The sequence below is a fragment of the Sceloporus occidentalis genome, unplaced genomic scaffold, assembly GCF_023333645.1.
Source record: "Sceloporus occidentalis isolate IW3139 unplaced genomic scaffold, rSceOcc1.0.p SCAF_127, whole genome shotgun sequence".
Lineage (NCBI taxonomy): Eukaryota > Metazoa > Chordata > Lepidosauria > Squamata > Phrynosomatidae > Sceloporus > Sceloporus occidentalis.
In genome coordinates this window covers 930795-950858 of record NW_028317107.1, presented here as the reverse complement: position 1 = coordinate 950858, position 20064 = coordinate 930795, and the positions used below count along the sequence as shown (strand labels likewise).

At 43.6% G+C, this 20064-nt stretch overlaps 1 protein-coding gene across 1 annotated transcript in view; it reads left to right on the top strand.

The window, feature by feature from the left end:
* Positions 1–4578: 4578 nt before the first annotated feature.
* The window catches only part of LOC149281792 (adenylate kinase 8-like), a 36189-nt gene continuing 20703 nt past the window's right edge, over positions 4579–20064 (top strand). The window contains exons 1-5 of the mRNA XM_089499007.1: positions 4579–4662; positions 5505–5589; positions 10541–10590; positions 12472–12585; positions 15522–15590. Coding sequence (XP_089355133.1) covers positions 4579–4662; positions 5505–5589; positions 10541–10590; positions 12472–12585; positions 15522–15590 — 402 coding nt within the window. The remainder of the gene's footprint in view (positions 4663–5504; positions 5590–10540; positions 10591–12471; positions 12586–15521; positions 15591–20064) is intronic.

Below are 20064 nucleotides of genomic sequence, written 5' to 3'. Positions count from 1 at the left end.
ACAACAAACTCTGCAGGGAGTTAAGAAGTTGTAAAAACAACCTTTTCCATAACTGAACAGAATAGGATATTCTTTTGTAATAAGACAGACACCTTATCGTTACGGGTGACGTTTATAGTATTATTTTTATTTAATGAAATATTGACGAAAAGGGGATTCTGATACAAAGTTTGAAAAGTGCTCTTATCACCATAGCAACCAGTGGAAGGTTCCAACCAGCTGGAGCATACCATTGGCTGCTGTGGTGACAACACCTCTTTTTAAAATTTGGTGAAGCCATCACTTTTTATATATAAGCAGCGGACCCAGACTGGCCATCCCGCACAGGGGGCTGACATCGGCGCATACTCGTCTGGTCTACTGCCCCAGTGCCATAGCCGGGAACTCTCCGGATTCCGCCTGGAGGCTCCGGGGGAAGAGCTGCTTTTCTGGGTCACAGGAGCGTCGTTGGGGCATGCCCCGCCCACTTCCCCTCCAACAACTGAGTGTGTCCCGTGACATCAGCGGGACCGCCCAGTGACATCAGCGGGACCACCTCCAATGTCAGCGGGACCTCCTACCCGCATTCCGCAAGGGTGGGCTCCGGGTAGCAGAAGCCGGAAGGTTTCCGAGGTCGGCGCCACTTCCGCCAACAGGGGGTCTCCTGCCTTCAAATGCCAGGACCGCTCGACCATCACCATTCCTCCCCGATAACCAGCATTATCTAACTTACCAAAAAGCACCCAAACCCCGCACCAACAATATTCTTTTTTTCCTTATTTATATATTCTTAGACAATTTTAATTCTAGCCTGTAGTCATGTGACACAAGATGAAGGGATTTTTTTTCGCATTTCTGTGTTTTTATTATGTGTTTTAAAAGCTATTGATGAAAAATAACTTGGCAAATCTGCTTAATTGTTTACTCTAATTATCTAGAAATTAACTTGACTGCTAAGTAGGACATTATAGAAACATACTGCCTAACAGTCCCAGTTCCCGCTGTTCAGTCCCGTTTTTTTAGACACTGTCCCACGTAGCTACCCCACTCTCCCACTTCTAAAAAGGAATCCTGATGAACTTGCGGGCTGTCTAAAGGGGGGGGGGGTTGTAGCCAAGTGACTACCTAACACCTATAGGGCTTCACCAAAAGGAGACCCTATGCTACCACCAATGCTTTGTATGGCACCTCCGTTTCCGCCGCACACCGAGAAGGTGTATCTACCCTCACCCGGCGTAGGAGGAAGGGTGAATTACTTTGTTACCCACCAGCAATTTGTCTTTAAACAGAAGATGTCACGCCAGCCTCTGAGGCACCGAAGATATGTGATGTTCCTTGTTATTCTCCTTGAAGGATCTGCGTTGCCTTTGTTCCTCAACGCCTGGTTTTCTTAGCGTTATGTCACAATGCAACAGACGCCAGCCAGCGCTGCTTTGATGGCAAGATACACAGAACCGGTTTTGAACTCTTTCAAAGTCTTGAAATCAAACATTCACGGGGCAACCGAGGCTTGCACAAGAAGCGAGAAGGAAAAACAGCTCTCATAGTGCATGTTATCTCAATCAATAGAGAGTTGGGGAAGAGATAAAAGACCGTAAATTTGACTACATAGCTGCTAGTACCAATACGGCGAGATAAAGGAGAGCTATTCTGAACAGAGTGAGTCTGGGGAATGAATAGAACGAGATGGCCAAAGTTTTTTCTATGTTTCTTTTAGAATCGAACCGGAAAAAGGAGTTGTCTTCTCAAAAATGTATAACGAGAAAGGAAATTAATTATACTAGCCCCTATGAATTATTGCTCTGTTTTGGGGTGTCTGTTTAGATGATGTGTGAGTACCCGTGACGGTATGGAGCTAGAAGACCCATATCTGCTGAGGAACATCATCGAAAACTGAGCTGTCAACCATGGGTCCACCGATGGGATGGCGAATTCCACAAATTTATATATTTTACTAAACGTGAGGTTCTGGAAGAAGTCTTTTCATCTTAAGGACCCTTAATAAAAGCACTTAAGACATTGAAATCATCTCGAAGAGGATTATTCCTCATCAGCTCGCCAGAGCAACTCATCTCAGAGGAAGCTCAACTGAACTCAATTAATTGTCCAAAGAGGGGATTGTTCCATAGCCGGGTAGCTGTAAGTGCTTTTGGCAGAGAAGTACATTGGGTGGCCTAGGCTTTTTATGTAACTTTGTGAGCTATTGATAGCGTTTACCCCGTTTAATTTATAAAGCCATTTCCTACTGTCTCTATACACATTATCAGGGCTTTTAGGGCTGTAGAACCCTGCGATCCCCTCATACCCAGAAAACAGTCTGACCTCCTAGAAAAGAGGGGCATCAGGGGAGGAAAGAGGGGCATCAAGGCAACGAAAAAGGCATCAAAGGGACTGGTCCAGAAACAACATATGTGTCCCTTGTGGTCTAGCGGTTAGGATTCGGTGCGCTCGCCGCCGCGGCCAGAGCTCGATTCCCGGGAATATGCTTTTTATTTTTATGTCATCAGCGAAATCCTAAAAGATTTGCATTCTGCAATTAAAAAGTATGGGATGATTTCTGTTAAATTAACAAATACCATGTTAAAAGAAAGATTGTTAAAGGGATAGTTTGCTTTCCCTGACAGCCCCTGCAAACATTCTAAGCTCCTAGAAAAGAGGGGCATCAAGGAGGAAAGACCCAAGGGTTTCAGGCCAAAGGAGAGACTATCACCACTATAAAAAAGGGATATTTACGAAAGATAATAATTCTTCGCATAAATGAAGTGGGTCCGATAAATGCAAACATTGGGATTAGTGAATAAACCTGTTAAATTAATGGGGAGCCCTATGGAGTGTGTGAAATCTGTGAACCCAAAGGAGAAAACACTGATCCTCCATGACTCCAGGCATGTTTACTTCTTGCGCAAGATCCTAGTGTTGCTATTTGCACTGGACACGCACAATAACACAGAGCAATGTTTTTGCAGTCATTTTATCAATGGGCATCCGTTGACTTAACATCGAATTAAAACGGGCTGTGATTTCCAGCCGGAAGGCGTAAGAACGCAAACATTCAGTTACAGCGCAAACAATAACGAAACAACAGAGAGTAAATTATCACAATCTGAAATCTTACGCAATAGTCTCTCACATGGCATTAGAATAATAGGGAGAGAACAAGGCAAATATCAATTAACCGTATTATGGCAAAACAATGCGAGACAACACGCCCCGAAGGGCACTGATCAATAATATGGTTGGCAGTAGACTGGGTGGCACTGAACGTGGTACTGTCATAGGATGCCACCGTTGCCACAAGTCACGTTGTGAAATTTCTGCCCTGCTAAATCTGCCCCGGTCCACGGTAATTACTATTATTGCAAAGTTGAATTGTCTAGGAGTAACAACAGCTCAGCCCCAGAGCGGCAGACCATGCGAGGTCAGAAGTATTGTGCATCAGGAGCTTCATGAAATGGCCTTCAACGGCAGAGCAGCTGCTCACAACCCGAAGCTCGCTGTGCACAATGCCAGGCGTCGGCTGGTGTGATGTAAAGCCGTCGCCACTGGACTCTGGAGTGGTGGAAACGTGTTTTTCACTATCTGGAGGTGTTATAGTATAATCTGGGTTTGGCGGAAGCCAGGAGAACGTTACCTCCTGGAATGCATTGTGTCTGCTGTAAAGTTTGGTGGAGGAGGAATAATGGTCTGAAGCTGTTTTTCAGGATTTGGGCCCCTTAGACCCAGTGAAGGGTAATGTTAATGCTTCAGCATACCAAGACATTTTGGACAACCTTGTGTGAACAGTTTGGGGAAGACCCTTTTCTATTCCTGCATGACTGTACCCGACGCACAAAGCAAGGTCCATAAAGACACGGTTGGATGAGTTTGGGGTGGAAGAACTTGACCGGCTGACCTCAACCCTATCGAACCCCTTTGGGATGAACTGGAATGGAGGCATATTTTCCCAAATTTGTTATAACATCCCCATGATGCCCATGCATCCTTGGAAACCCTATTTAAGAGCATTAAAATGGGATTACATAGGAAAACCAACAATTATTATATAATCCTACATGTAGGATATTTTTTATGGCGCTGAGCAAAATAGGATAGCGGTTGAGGGTCCCTTTTCACAAACTAAGTTTTTCCTCTAAGGACAGTCACGGAAAACCTGGGACAGGGGGTAGGTATGTAAATGTAATTACTTCCATTAATTTAACGTAAATATAGTATACACAAAGACAAAGACTAAGCAGTGAAATGGACCAGTGGCAAGGTGGGAATGGAGCATATATCCAAAAATAACTTCTTTTATATTGCAAAGCATTTAACAGTAAGCCAAAATCTGTGTATTTTTCATTAAATCCTTGTTTTATTTGTAATTTGATCCCTTTACATTAATTATGATCCATTCTGTTTATTATTGAGTTTTCCCATGCACAGACCAAGCACACACTGCGCATGCCCCAGGTGGAACGCACGCACGTTGAGGTCGCGGATTGATGACTCACTATGAGTCCTTGGATTCCGGTTGCCAAGGGAACCTCGGGGCGCGCTTTGGTTGCTAAGGAGCCGTTCTCTCACCTGGCAGCCTTCCGGTTTTTGGCTGACGTACCCGAGATGGATGCCACGGCGAAGCCCCTGCGAATCCCCCCAGAGATGTCTGTGTATGCGGAAGAGCACGGGGTATTTGAGATCATCCAGGTAAAGGCACTCGGTCTGAATTGTGGGCACAGAGGCCATTGATTAAGCTGCTTATAAAGGGGTCGTCCCAAGTGGTCTTATCACCATAGAAAACCAATGGAATATTCCTGGTGATGCCACTATTGCATTAGTTGCCATGGTAATAAAACCTCTTTTAAAATTGTATAAATAACCCCCAGTGGCAGACTTGGTTGGGGTTACCAAGAATTATTTACCTTCAGGCTGCCCTGACACATTGTATTATTCAGGTGGGGATGTAAGTACCCCTGTACCCCCAATAATGTGTATAAAACCAGCAGGAAATGGGTTAATAAATTAAACCGGATATGCATCGAAACGTAAAGCTTCGTCCGCCACTACGTCAAAGTACCCCGAAAGAAGAGGTCAAAGTACCCCGAAAGAAGAGGTCAAAGTACCCCAAGAGGTGTCCAGAGAAGGCTTTAAATTGTTTGAGAGTCTCAGTGGGTTAAGGTGCAGTCCCACTGATTCAGCTCCTTGGGAAGCAATATAGCCGTGAAACATTAGATAGGACCCAAAGACCTTGGGGTACTTTGACGTAGTGGCGGGCGAAGCTATATATGGCCGTATAGTGTGATGGGATCTCCAATATTTATGGCGCGGATACGTGTTTTTTGGGTGTGTGCTGAATTCTTGCTTTTTTGTGTATTTTTTAGCTTTTAGGTCCTCCTGCAATGTGGAAAATAGCAGATCGTACGGCTGAAATATTTTTTAAATGGATAACATATATGTTGATATTAAAAAAAATCATGTTTATTAAGTGTTGTCCGTAAGAAGTCATTTATCAGCTATTCATCAGTTTGTTGTTGTTTTTTTATTATTAGAAAATGGTGGAGAAGCTTTTAGTCGATCGGCCGGAAGACACCATCCAGTACCTTATAGATCATCTACGCAACAATAATGATGACGGTAAGTTTTGATAATCAGAAGCAGTCCGGTGGTCTTTGTTGGGAATTTTAAGTGACGTCTTGAACAACCATCTTTACCTCTTCCTACATCATTCATTTGTTCACTTCATTGGTTGATTGCAGAGGAGGCCCCTGCTGGCGACCAATAGAGCCGCTCGTACAGACTTTTAAAATCCTGGTATCCTGGTAGTCTGTACCACGTTAACCCCGTATTAACCCCTTCTACAATAAACAAAGGAAAAAAAATGAATAAGAATGTACACGAATATTCGCGCCAAACCGAACGCAGGAACGGACGAATATTCGTGGAATTCGAAGATTTCCCCCCCCCCCCGACGAACACGAAGAGTTGGCCGGCGCCCAAGTCTAATTAACGTACATATGATGCCTGGAATGTCCCTTTAAACAGAGCTTTTCAAGAGCAAGCCATGATTTCAATGGAACTGCAGGCAGTTGCACGATTCACTAACCCCTGTAAAAACTATAATAAACTTTTAGAAGCCGGGGCTTTTTTTCTCATGAGGTTTCCCAGCTCTGATGATGATGATGTATCTTCTCCTAAACACTACCTTTAAGGGTAAGAGAGAAGCAGCAGACAGCTATAAAGCCGGCTTTATTTGTGTAACATAAAAAAGGCTCTTCGGCAGAACGATTCAAGAAGCCTTCATCTCTTCTTTACTCTCTCTCTCTCTCTCTCTCTCTCTCTCTGTGCCGGACTGACGAGCAGAGCTGAGTTATTAAAGGTATTGATTTTTATTCGGTACAAAGGCTCTTGACCACAGGAGGAAGATATTTTCCTTATTTCTTTGGTTTGTCAACTTGTTAAAAGAAATATAAGCACATACGCTTTTCTTCATCCCTGTAGGATCATGTGTCAATAATCTAAACCATAAATTAGATAGAAAGGCAGCGAAGGTGTGAGTGTGTGGGTAGCATCCATCCCAAGCTAATAAACCGAGACAACAATGATTCGCTGACTAATCACGCTAGAAGCTATTGTGTTTGTAGAAAACAGGACCCGAGGAATCCCAGGAGCCAGGAAAACCTAACAAATGTTTGTGATGGCGCGTAGTTTTTTTGACTTCTTGATTTGAAAATCCATGACTGTACCTTATTACTGACTTTTTAAAAAGTTAGCCCTTAAAGGGACAGTATACCGTCCCATGGAAACAAACAAACAAAGTGTGCATGTTACAGTAAGTACTTTAATATGCCTTTTTCTTTTTGCCTGGGGAAGCTGCAGCTCCAGAGCTGTTACTGACAGTTCCCTCCGTGGACCGGTTTTTGCACCACTTTTGGGTGCTCGAAGCAGACCAACGGTGGCAGGAAAGCACTGTCGTGGAAATCATTTGGAGTGGTCTTTGCACGCGAGCATGGGGTCCTGTTAGACCCCCTTGCTGGTGGGTAAGTATAGAGTACAGTGGCGAGTACAGCACACCTCCTGTGCCAAGGAGACGTAAATGCATATGAATCCTTAGGGGGTTGCTAGCGCCCTCATCCAGATAAAATGAGCCCCATGCTTTGGGTCGGAACTGCCCTTGTGCCGTGACCCATCAGCACACCTGGGAACATTCTTGGCTCTGGCTAATCGGAGCCCAATCTTTTCATAATGCGTGTAGGCGGTCCTGCTGATGCCGGTGGTCCACTGATGGTCAGCGGGTGGTCTGCTGGTGTTGGCGGGCGGTCTCACTGAAAGCACTTCACCCGAAGTCTCCGGGGAAACCTGCAGACTTCCCACGTATGCCCGTCAGCTAAGTCAGTGGACATTTTCATCTCTAACCTGTAAAAAACTGTCTGCGATACTCCCAATCGCTGACTAACTATAGGGAAAACTATGAAACTGGTTATTTCTCCTTAATCTGATCTTGCAGTCTCAAGGATTACCATTTCCCAAGAGAAAGCAAGTATCAAATGGGGAAATTAATGCGTTTTTAAGGCATATTAACCATTCATTGGCTGAGTGTCTATTACTTAGTTATTCCAACCAATTTGAAGTTGTTTGATTAACCCTTTCTCGGTCCCCCATACATAAATCTCTTATTAAAACTATTAGGCCCTCTTCAAACAAGACTTAATGCAGTCACGGTAGAAAACGTCCAGGAAGAGTGAAAAAAACTAAAAAAAACCCCTGTATCCGTTCTTCTAAAATGCAGAACGCCAGGAGAGCAGATGTTTTGCGTTATCAATGTTTAATGCTATCTCTTCCCCGTATGCTTTGTTCTCTTGCTCTAAGCCGGATAATGATGGCTTTTTGTTAGAAGCGAACCGGGCTCCGCTCGATGGCTGCGCCGATAACTCCCGAGCTGCTGGAATCCTCAGGTTAGTTAGTTTCTGGATTACGGCTAATGAATTCCGAACTCAGCGGCGGCTCGGGATAAAGGAGTAGCAGGTATGTGCTGCATGGCATCTCGAGAAATGCAAAGCATTCGGCGTGGGTCCAAGAGAGGGGCGCCGGGCGCTCGCTGTAATGGGATTCATGATCTGTAGTGCCCCCCTATGGAACATTATCATTATCGTATGGCAGGGTAGCTCCTTGTCAATATTTACTCTTCTTGCCGTCCTGATTTCAGAATCGTCGGGCCGTCTGGGATTTAGACAGAGACGGGGTCGTGCGGAAATAGATGTAGTAAGAAATCCACACCAGTGGATGTGGTTTTTTTTATATAAAACAGACATTTAAATAATTAAAGCTGGTCAATTTGTCTAATATCTGAATTATTCTAGTGCTGAAATTGTACCAGATTGTGAAATGATCAGTCATATGCATCAAATCTCTGAAAGCAAATTCAACATTCCTTTAAATAACGTAAGTAGACAATCCCTTTTTATATGAAATGATATTTAGGTCTCCTAGATGATACTGACAGGTCTTTGCTTTACTGCATTGATATAGAATAGGCAATAGAATGCCTGGGTCTTAACCCCCGGCATAAATCAACCAGCGTGGTGGGGTTTGGGGGACCACACATCACATGACAACCTACAATGGTGATCAGAGAAATATACTGATTACTGTTCAAATAAGATATTTTTATTTCATGGACGTCCCCTTTTAAATAGCGAAGAGCCAAGCAAACCTACGGCACCAGGCATTGGAAGCAGCAAGCGCCAGCTCCAATCTTATCTGTTTTCAGTATAACCTGCATGGGAGAAAGTATATTCCGAAGCCCTGCAGGGGAACCTCATCTCGTTGCATCTCAGCCCCGTCGTATTTGTAAGACCACCCTTGACTTTGTGCCACTGCGTGTTTTTGGATGGCATCATACCGTTTCGGCTTAAACCTCTTATACTATTCCACAGGATCAGAAATAAGAACATTTTAGCAGAAAGCCCAAAGGCTTTCCAACAAGTCATTTTTCTCATTTAATTCCACAAAGGGCCACACAGGGATGTGGCTGCAATAAAATATTTGGGGAAAATGTACCACCTTTTCCCCAAATATTCCTTGGATCCAAGTTAAAGTGACCTGGAAGCATCCTGAGCAGCCCCGCTTAGGGGGTAGGGGGCTACTTTGTAACCCATCTCGCACAAATTAATTGAAGAAGCTTAGCCGGGGTGGAAAAATGTTGCTTAGTTATTCAAATTGCCGTAGACAACGCATTAATGGCCCCCTCTGTTATGTTAGGTAAATAAACTTGAGCCCTTCTGGCTTTTTACTCTTTCTTCTAAGATTTAATGACCTAAAAAACAACACAGACGCTTTGAAGAAGCTTTTTTTTGTTGTTTCCATGACAACAGCCTACCAGTGCCTGCTTTTGTGTCACATGATCATTATGTGTTCCCAGCAAAAAAGGAAGAATGGATACATTTTAGGACCCGTAGCTGACTTGTCCAGTGTCGACGTAACGGACTGAGAAGGGGAAAGCGAGATGGGGACGGGTACCATAGGGCTCAGGGTCGGCCCTGATTACTTTACGCCTTACCTAGACATTGGCTAGAAGTTCTTGTCTTGCAGTAGTCCCGTAGGTGGCCAGGCTTGTGTATCAGCAGTTCTATCCGGCTGCTGTTAATGTAATATATTCATTTGTCCATTGATATACTCAGCGCCGTCCAATAAGAACAGGTGGGGAGAAAAAAAGCAGATTTAGTACGAACCCGAGCATTTATAGTAGCCCAGGGCAATGCTAAAGCATAAAACGAGGTATATAATAGAGTGTTTCCTTTTCTATCAAACGTTTGACCAAAAAAAAAAAAAAAAAAGCCGTGCATAAAAGATCCAATACCTTACGGGGTTTCTGGTGAATTTTAAATCACTTTCCTCGTTAAGCCTCAAAAGGATCCGCGGATGGAGAGGTTTCTTGATTTCCTTTGAAGCGCGTGAAGAAGTTGATTAATCCTGGCAAGGGAGGACTCTTTCATGGCTCCATTAATAAATCATTTCTACACACAGTTGGAGTTTTCCGAGGTGTACGGAGTTCGATTTTAACAAACCAGAGTTAAATAGCGAAATAAAAGTGCGGCCTGAGATCCCACTTTTCTGCGATATCTTATTGTTTATCCCAAAGACGAGAGAACCATCCGATTTCGCGCGGTCTGGAGCTGACTCTTTCTTATCCTGTGTTGCTGTGATCACATCTAAGACTCCCAGTTGGTGCTTAATCATGATGATGACGTCCCTGCTTGAATGCAGGTGACTCAATGAAGTGTTTCTTTAAATAGTGACAAGTCAAGGTTTCCATGTTAGAGTCACTTGGTCAACCCATAGGATGTTCACCGTGGGCTATTAAAGGGTTGATGTAAAAAAAAATAACAAAAATACCCCAAAATCCTCTTTGTTGACATAAACCACCCTCTACCTTTTCATCAGGTGCCTACTGGTTTCCAGCCAATACGAAGAACCGTCAAGCACACGCAGATCCTCCTTAAAAGTCACACCTAGAACACTTCAGTAGCAGAATTTACAGAATGTTACAGAATTCTGACCACATATTTTTTTTTTTTTTCTTCCGCAGCACCAAGAATTGTTATTTTGGGTCCTCCTGCATCTGGAAAACACACCATGGTACGTACGCAAATTATCCCCCGAAATATTTAAAGAAGTCTCATTTTTGGGGCTTCAATAACCAAGGAGTGCCTGCGTGCAATAAAATGCATTGGAATCTATGTGATATAGACCGCGATGTACATTCAAATGAACCTACAGCTTTGGGGATTGGTTACGTTGTAATATCGGCTACAGAATAGAAGTCCATCAAGGTCAGCCCTGCTGTTGATCCAGAAGACGGACAGACCAGACAACTCCAAAATAGTTCTGCGTTCCAAATATATTTCTGGATCAGCTGAATAAACACAGCGGAGTGATGCGGTAGAAATAAAGAATGATGACATAGAATCACGGAGATGGTATGTGTCGTGGTCGTGACAAAGACTCCACCGATATGTTTGGTGGAAATAGCAAAAACAATCTTAGTAGTACACTAGCGTTCAAGAGGTTTGGGGTCACTCAGCTGTTTTCATGGAAAACAAGGAGATTTCTGGCTGTAACATAATTACAAAAAGGGTTTTCTGACCATCAATTAGCCTTTTAAACTTAAACTTGGATCAGCGAACACAGCGTGCCATTGGAGCACAGGAGTGATGGGAGTGATAAAGGGCCATTGGAACACAGGAGTGAAGGGAGTGATAAAGGGCCATTGGAACACAGGAGTGATGGGAGTGATAAAGGGCCATTGGAACACAGGAGTGAAGGGAGTGATAAAGGGCCATTGGAACACAGGAGTGATGGGAGTGATAAAGGGCCATTGGAACACAGGAGTGATGGGAGTGATAAAGGGCCATTGGAACACAGGAGTGATGGGAGTGATAAAGGGCCATTGGAGCACAGGAGTGATGGGAGTGATAAAGGGCCATTGGAACACAGGAGTGAAGGGAGTGATAAAGGGCCATTGGAACACAGGAGTGATGGGAGTGATAAAGGGCCATTGGAACACAGGAGTAATGGGAGTGATAAAGGGCCATTGGAACACAGGAGTGATGGGAGTGATAAAGGGCCATTGGAACACAGGAATGATGGGAGTGATAAAGGGCCATTGGGACACAGAGTGATGGGAGTGATAAAGAGTGATGAGCGCCTATGAAGAGATTCCATTAAAATGCCAGCTACAATAGTCATTTACAACGTTAACCCCGTCTGCACTGGATTTCTGATCCATTTGATGTTATTTTAATGGACAAAATTTGTTTTCCTTTCAAAAGCAAGGATATTTTTTTTAAGGTGACCTCAAACTTTTGAAGGGTAGTGTATATTTTAAGATATAAGTTTGGGGATTCTACCGGTGTCCTTCCTCCTTCTGCTATCATGCGTTATGTATAACTAGTAGCTCTGTTGCAAAGTTTAAAAAGTGGTCTTATCACCATAGTAACCAAGGAGATGGTCCAGTCCACTTTCCAAACTTTTCCACTAAAAACACTTGTTCTAAAAGTGTTTCCTTCTCCCTCGTGCTATTCTTTATCTCTGCCACTAATGCCGAAATAACTAACGATAACCCGACACCGAGAAAATGTTACATAGTTATCCCGGTTAGAGCATTGTTTATAAGCCCAGGAGACGCCTATGATGTCATAAACGCAGAATGATAACAGAATTTAGATTTAAAAAAAATATATTTTTTGCGCGCAGTGCACTGTAATGTTTTTACCCTGAATCATCCTGATCTGTCACACGTCGCTGTAAAAACCCAGCACAGGCGGCGAGCCCTCCCGTGTCCCCACTACGTACACAACATTGCACTGTGTTTTAAACATACATCTGTTCCTAGATCATTTATTTAAAGCGCTCGCTGGAAGGAAGTAGAGAAAAGAAAAAAAGACCTTTGAAAATGATTTTCTTTTGCAAAAAAAAAATAAAATATTTGGACTTTTGCTTTTTCTCTTCCCCCCGCAGGCGACGCTGCTCGGTAAGCGCCTGAATGCCACTCACATCACTCCAGAGAATTTGTTGTCAAATGATGTCTCTTTGCTGGCGAAGACGGCGCTCTCGTACAAACACAAAGGCCAGGTACGGCTCCCCAAACGCATGAATTATTTGCAAAAGACGCCGGTCACCCGAAGTGAAAGAAAAAAAGGGGGGTCATTTGATATGTATACTAATAATGCCCCAAAACGTGTATTATATATACAAGTATATTGAGTGTTTGTCGCAGCCCTAAAATACTGAAACAATTAGTAGGTGCTATTTATTGCGTAATGGGATATATTATAGGGCTGGTATAGGAAGTATAGGATCGGCACAGCCAATGAGAAATTATATACAATTATAATGGGGGGGAAAGAAATAGTTAATATTTATTTACAGAAAATATCTATACATTTAGAATAATACATGTTAAAAGAACAGACCATTGTTTAAAACTGGAGGGTTTAGATGGAATGTAAGGAAGTTTTATTTTAAGGAGAGGGTGGTAGGTAAGTGGAACAGTCTCCCAGCAGAGGGGGTAGAGGGTAACACAGTGAGAGGATTTAAACATGCATGGGATAGACATACGGCTCCTAAACTGACTGACGGGACTGATGGCTCATTAAAGCCACTTTAACTTGAATCCGGTGGTTTGGGGGTTTTTAACATGGGTAGAAAAACCGTATTTTTTTTGACAATCTAAGCGAGTCCGAGACTTCTGTGTCTTTACAAGGAAATGATACGGTTAACCCGACGTATTTAAACTTTCCTTGTAAATTGTTGGGGTTGCTTGAGATCTTCGATACCGAGGAGCCCCCCCGGACTGCCGCAGCTATTAGAATCTATCTGGTGTCTGGTAATCCTCTAATGATCGGATGCCGGGTTTCCAATTGCACTTAACGAGGGTCCTTCTCGAGAACCGATTTTAATGATCGCAGTGTTTATTCATTCTACGTTTTTTACCCTCCGATATTAGTATGAAATTACATGCAGTCGTGGATACAACGTAGGTTTATCTGCTGTATAACGGTACGAAGCTTAAACTGAGCCTCTTCACGGGGAGCACTTCAATGAAGGTAATTAGGGATTGCCGGTTAAGCTATGTGCTGAATCAGATGTTAAATCTACACATCATTATCGGAGATCTGCGGGATTTAGTCCACGAAAGCGGAATATTTTCACTTCGAGCAACCGGGAGAATTTAAAGTGCCAGGTTTTCTTTGTTTGCACTTTAATTGTAGAATGAGTTGAGTAATAGCACTGTATACAGTAATAACCCCCAGCACTGTATACAGTAATAACCCCCAGCACTGTATACAGTAATATAACCCCCAGCACTGTATACAGTAATAACCCCAGCACTGTATAGAGTAATATAACCCCCAGCACTGTATACAGTAATAACACCCAGCACTGTATACATTAATAACCCCCAGCACTGTATACAGTAATAACCCCCAGCACTGTATACAGTAATATAACCCCCAGCACTGTATACAGTAATAACCCCAGCACTGTATACAGTAATAACACCCAGCACTGTATACATTAATAACCCCCAGCACTGTATACAGTAATAACCCCCAGCACTGTATACAGTAATATAACCCCCAGAGCTGTATACAGTAATATAACCCCAGCACTGTATACAGTAATAACCCCCAGCACTGTATACAGTAATAACCCCCAGCACTGTATACAGTAATATAACCCCCAGCACTGTATACATTAATAACCCCCAGCACTGTATACAGTAATAACCCCCAGCACTGTATACAATAATAACCCCCAGCGCTGTATACAGTAATAACCCCCAGCACCGTATACAGTAATAACCCCCAGCACTGTATACAGTAATAACCCCCAGCGCTGTATACAGTAATAACCCCCAGCGCTGTATACAGTAATATAACCCCCAGCACTGTATACAGTAATAACCCCCAGCGCTGTATACAGTAATATAACCCCCAGCGCTGTATACAGTAATATAACCCCCAGCACTGTATACAGTAATAACCCCCAGCGCTGTATACAGTAATATAACCCCCAGCACTGTATACAGTAATAACCCCCAGCGCTGTATACAGTAATATAACCCCCAGCACTGTATACAGTAATAACCCCCAGCGCTGTATACAGTAATATAACCCCCAGCGCTGTATACAGTAATATAACCCCCAGCACTGTATACAGTAATAACCCCCAGCACTGTATACAGTAATATAACCCCCAGCACTGTACACAGTGATTAACCCCCCAGTGCTGTATACAGTAATATACTAAATTAGTCATGTGATATTTTGGGTGACTTTCTCTGCTCAATTACCACACTGAGCTGATGCTTTATGGCAATGCTAATGAAGTCCGTTCCTCCATAGACTTTCATTAGTCAGTGTGTGTCCAGCTGGGTGATTGAGACTGAGTCATTCTATTGTTCCCCACAGGCAGTATGATGAGGAGTCGGGGTGTTTGTCTAGTAGATCGGGGCTCAGATAACCGAGCGATAAATGTTATATTAGTAATAAAATGACAGGAGTTCCTCTTTAACAAAAAATCAGGTCCAAAAGGGACGAAGTAATCAGGTCCAATTTTAGAGACGGCGTTCTGGTTCCGCTGCGCTTTAGTATAACCGGCTTCTTTTTCCCCCTTAAATTGGCTCGGTGGCGCTGCGCAGACAGGGTCCCTCGCACACCCGCGTCTGTTTCTGACATGACACTTCAAAGGTGCGCAGAAGGCACCGGCGCCGTCTGAGAGCCGCGTGAAGCACCTTTGGAAGGTATCAACCTCAAAGCCAGGATTCGGCTCTCCTGCCGCGAGAGCTTCTGACACGCCACCCACCGAGACGCGAGGACCGAATACCGTATGCCTAATCCTCCCCATAATCAGATCTCCCCAAGGGTTTTTTGGGTCTTTTTTCTGCTCCCCCCCCCCCCAGTAAAAGCAACCGTATAAGCAGGTGTCCTCGCGCTCTCTCTGAAGGTCCTGAGACATTAATTCTAATAATTTCTTATTCATCCTCTTTTTTTATTATTTTAAAGGAAATCCCAAATGAACTGTGGACCCAGCTCCTCCGGGAGAGGCTGTCTGAAGTGGACTGCGTAAAAAGAGTAAGTGGGCATCAAATTATTCCTGCCGAAAGAAGAAAAAATAAATTGTAGCTTTTCAGGCAAACTGCAAAATTTCTATTTTTTTATTAAACATCGCATAAAATGCATTTTCTTGGACAGAAGTAAATTAAGTACACAGGATGGTAACACAGTCTAACATGTATGTCTTTTAGCCATAGCAACAGGTGGACTGTTCTAGCTGATTGGACGATTTCATTGGTTGCTATGGTGATAAAACCACTTTTTAGACCTTGCACCAGAGTCACTTTTTATACAGCATTTTGTGGCTTTTTGTGAAATTAGGTACAATACGGCGATCAACTTTTTTTCTTTTGCTCTTGTCGTGTGTTTTTAGCGTGGAGTTTTAGGGACAGAATAACTAAACAGTATGAGCAGCTCGGGATGGGGGACTTTCACAATCGGCAGTTCTGTTTGTCCATCGTATGCTCTGAGGAGCCAGAGCCAATGAAACATTTGGTGGGAGATCCCCTTTGAACCCAACAAAATCAGATGATTGTGTTCAATATATGAAAGCCTTCCTTTTCACTTCGTATTAAAAGGCTTTTCATCATTTCCATTGGTAATATTCATCTCCCAGAATATGTGGCTTTGTGATCATACCGACGTGACCTGTTCCCATCTAAATACCCTCAACGGTACCGAGCTGAAGGTCTTCGGCTACTTTGGAAACCTCTTTGGCTGTCGATATACACAATGAGTACCTTATATATATAAATATATATATATATATATAGGTTCCTCTGAGATCCAGGGACATGTATTATTTCTCGTAGGTGGAACAAGACAACCGAATTTGTTATTCTGTGTAACTTATTCAACGAAGTTCCGACCATATCTGATGGCTGCGTTCCATAGAATGAAAAAGTCAATGTTTTATTTAGCTACTCTGACGTAAATATGGACCTTTGATGATCAGTATCCCAGGAAGGATCCAGATATCTTCATCGCCAAAGGCTACGGCGTGGAAACTCTTTGTGCTTTCTCCGTCCATCGGGAAGCCTCAATTAATACGGCTCACCCTTGGACTCAAGAGCTTACAGATCATAATTCATTTTAATAACCCCGGGAACCGCAGAAGGAAAAAAAAAAGTAGGCTGGCCATAAAATAATAGTATAATAGTCAATATGTAGAAAGAGCTCCGGCCAGAGGGGGTTTCAACAGATAAGTCACATCAACGAGGGGTATAGAGCTTCTCAACTTGGGGAGCGTGTCTGCATGAAGCTGGAAGAACCCCCAAAGCTCTAGGGACATCCCTACTGGGCAAATGTCTTCTCGTTAGAAGGGGTAGGGTGTCTGAGGGGCAAGTCTGGGAACTTCCAAATCTTACCCCCTTTAATAGACCGTTACAAAAATTCTATTACAGCGTCTCGCTAATGGTGGCGACCAAGTGGTTCCAAGAACGGTCCTTATGAAAGCCATCGGTTTGCCATCGGTATTCAAGCTGGGATGTCAGCTGTGACGTAGCAAGGAGAAAAGCACCAGCTGGGGTATCATTAAATCAGAGTAGAACTGAGTCTGTCCTTTCACCCCCGAGACTGGGGCAGTAGTCCTGAGACATGCAGCGAACCCTGACAGCCCCCAGGTTTGTGGACAGCGCACCTTTATGGAGGATTCTCTGTCCACCAGGGCCGGGAAAATTCCAGCTCCTGTAAAACTCAAAGAAGGTACGCAGAGGACTTGGTAAGAACTATCGGGAAAAGTAATTTACGTAAAGAAGCATGGGTGTCTTTTTTTTTTTAAGGAGGAGCGAAAATGTACCCATCACTCCCCTTGTGAACGATGCTCCTTTGTAACTTCTGAGGAAACGTTGATTACCTTTAATTTGAGTGCCTCGTTAATACATCGGCAGCCCCGTGTCGGAAAGGTTCGGGCTCCTTGTATCGACGGAGGGAGGGTTGCGCAGCACAGGGAAGGCTCCTGATTAACAGAATAAAAGTTGATGAAAGCGCGCGTCTGCTAATTGAGGAGCGAAGGCGCGATCAAAGGCAGAACACGGAGAGCTTTGTTGTTCGCCTGGGGCAGGTGGCAGAGATAATAACAGCAGACCGGGCAGAGAGAGCGAGAAACCGAGATCATGAATACCGTCTGTACTGCTTAGCGCGTATGCTCAGCGCTACGAACCATTAGTTATCGTGTCATCTCAGAACATCTATTACAGTGAAGCAATTTAGACATGCGCGGGATGGGCACACGGCTCCTGAATCTAAGACGAGACCAACGACTGATTAAGGTTTGAGTCTTATTACAAGAGGGAACAGGTAGAGTAGATGGGCGAGTGGTTCTGATCGGCCATCAAATTGTATATTTCTGTATTGCAGTCTCTAGAGGCTGCTGGACTCCAACTCCCACAAATCCACTGCAAGCCTCAGTCCAGCAATGGCTTCCACCATATAGCCTTCATAATGCCTAGCGTATGAGACTATGTACTTGGCCACCAGCGCAGCCTTATTTTATTAATTCTGCCCAGAATCTGCCCTTCCTTGTTGCCCCAGTAGTAACTCCATGACCCAAGACGATCTTTAGGGAGCCTCGCCATTATATTGCCAAGCATTACATGTAAGCTATCGTTTCCCCTATACATTTGCTGTGGCTAGCACAGTGTATAGGTGAAATGTTGTGCCCTATAACATGACACCTTGTAACTCATAAAGTTCATACAGATGCCAGCCTATGCAGTATGTGTTTAAGTGGAACGGCATCTTTAAAACTGGCGTTTATATGAAACAAATACATGGCAGAAACATACATTTTTTTTTTGAGATCTCTGACATCTTATGGCACGATTTCTTCTAGCAACCACACGGTTAATCTTATTAATTATGCCTTTTTTTTTTTTCGCCCCCTCTTCAACCCGCCGCAGTCTAATCTCTTGTAATCAGCGTGTTGCGATCCAGAACTGAAAAAGTCCGGACAGGAAGAAATAAACGAGGAAAGGGATTAGCTGCGCTCGGCTGGCGAAACTTGTCCGCTGTAATCAATAATGCAGCTCCTCCCTTTGAACTCGCGGCAGAATTAAAGCTTTTTTCCGATGCAAAACGCTGCACTTTAATTATTTGTATCTGCCGAGATGCCCCTCGCTGCTCCGCCAGGCGAAGATGGTTCATTTTTTTTTTTATTTTTAATTCGTAATAATCATTTAAAGCCTATTTCTTATGTAGAACTTCCCACTCGTTTAAAACCAGAAAATATTTCTTGCACCGCAGAGCTTGCGATCTAACGTCGGGTGTCTGGTGCGTTTTATGGCAAAGTGTGTGGGTTTAACATTTGACCTATTTACAGCCCGTAAAAAAAGAAATATCCTAAGTTTAAGACGAGATCAACAAGTGTGTAGATAAAGTACGCTACCGGTCAAAAGTTTGGGGTCACTTAGAAATGTCCTGTTTTTTGAATGAAAACCCAATTTTGTCCATTAAAATCGCATTAAATGGATCAGAAATCCAGAGCAGACGGGGTTAATGTTGTAAATGACTATTGTAGCTGGAAACGGCTGATTTTTAATGGAATCTCTTCATGGGCACTCATCACTCTTTATCACTCCCATCACTCCTGTGTTCCAATGGCCCTTTATCACTCCCATCACTCCTGTGCTCCAATGGCCTTTTATCACTCCCATCACTCCTGTGTTCCAATGGCCCTTTATCACTCCCATCACTCCTGTGTCCCAGTTGCCCTTTATCACTCCCATCACTCCGGTGTTCCAATGGCCCTTTATCACTCCCATCACTCCTGTGTTCCAATGGCCCTTTATCACTCCCATCACTCCGGTGTTCCAATGGCCCTTTATCACTCCCACCACTCCTGTGTTCCAATGGCCCTTTATCACTCCCATCACTCCTGTGTTCCAATGGCCCTCCAAGTTTAAAAGGATGATTATTGGTTAGAAAACCCTTTTGCAATTATGTTACAGATGAAAAGGTTTGTTTTCCATAAAAAAAACAGCGGAATGACCCCAAACTTCTGAACAGCGATGTGTATTCCAGTAGAGGGGTGGGTTCTCTAGTAAGAGATTGGAAAGGGTATTAAGATTGATACTCTTGCTAATATCGAGGGGACCAGCAATATACTTTTAAAAAGCAAGTTGGCCGGTATTCAAATCCTCAACTCCCCCCCCCCCCCGCTGTTCTCTGGAATTTCTGGAATATTCCATTCTTATATTCTCTATGATATTTTAGCCACGACCATCAGAATCCCAGTAATTTTATAGCATTTATGGAGTCAGATTTATGCCATACGCATTCGCGTCCCATTTCTATCCCTGTTATATCCAATATTAAATATTATCTCCATCTAAAGACTTTTAAACATCTTCCGCTTCATCCAAACGCACCGATGATGATGTAAGTTACACAAATCCGCGCGCACAAATAACATAAAAACTCATGTTGGACAGGGGCCTCCGCCGGTCCGATTTATGGTTATAGGTTTAGCGTATGAAGAATCCGCTCCCCCCCC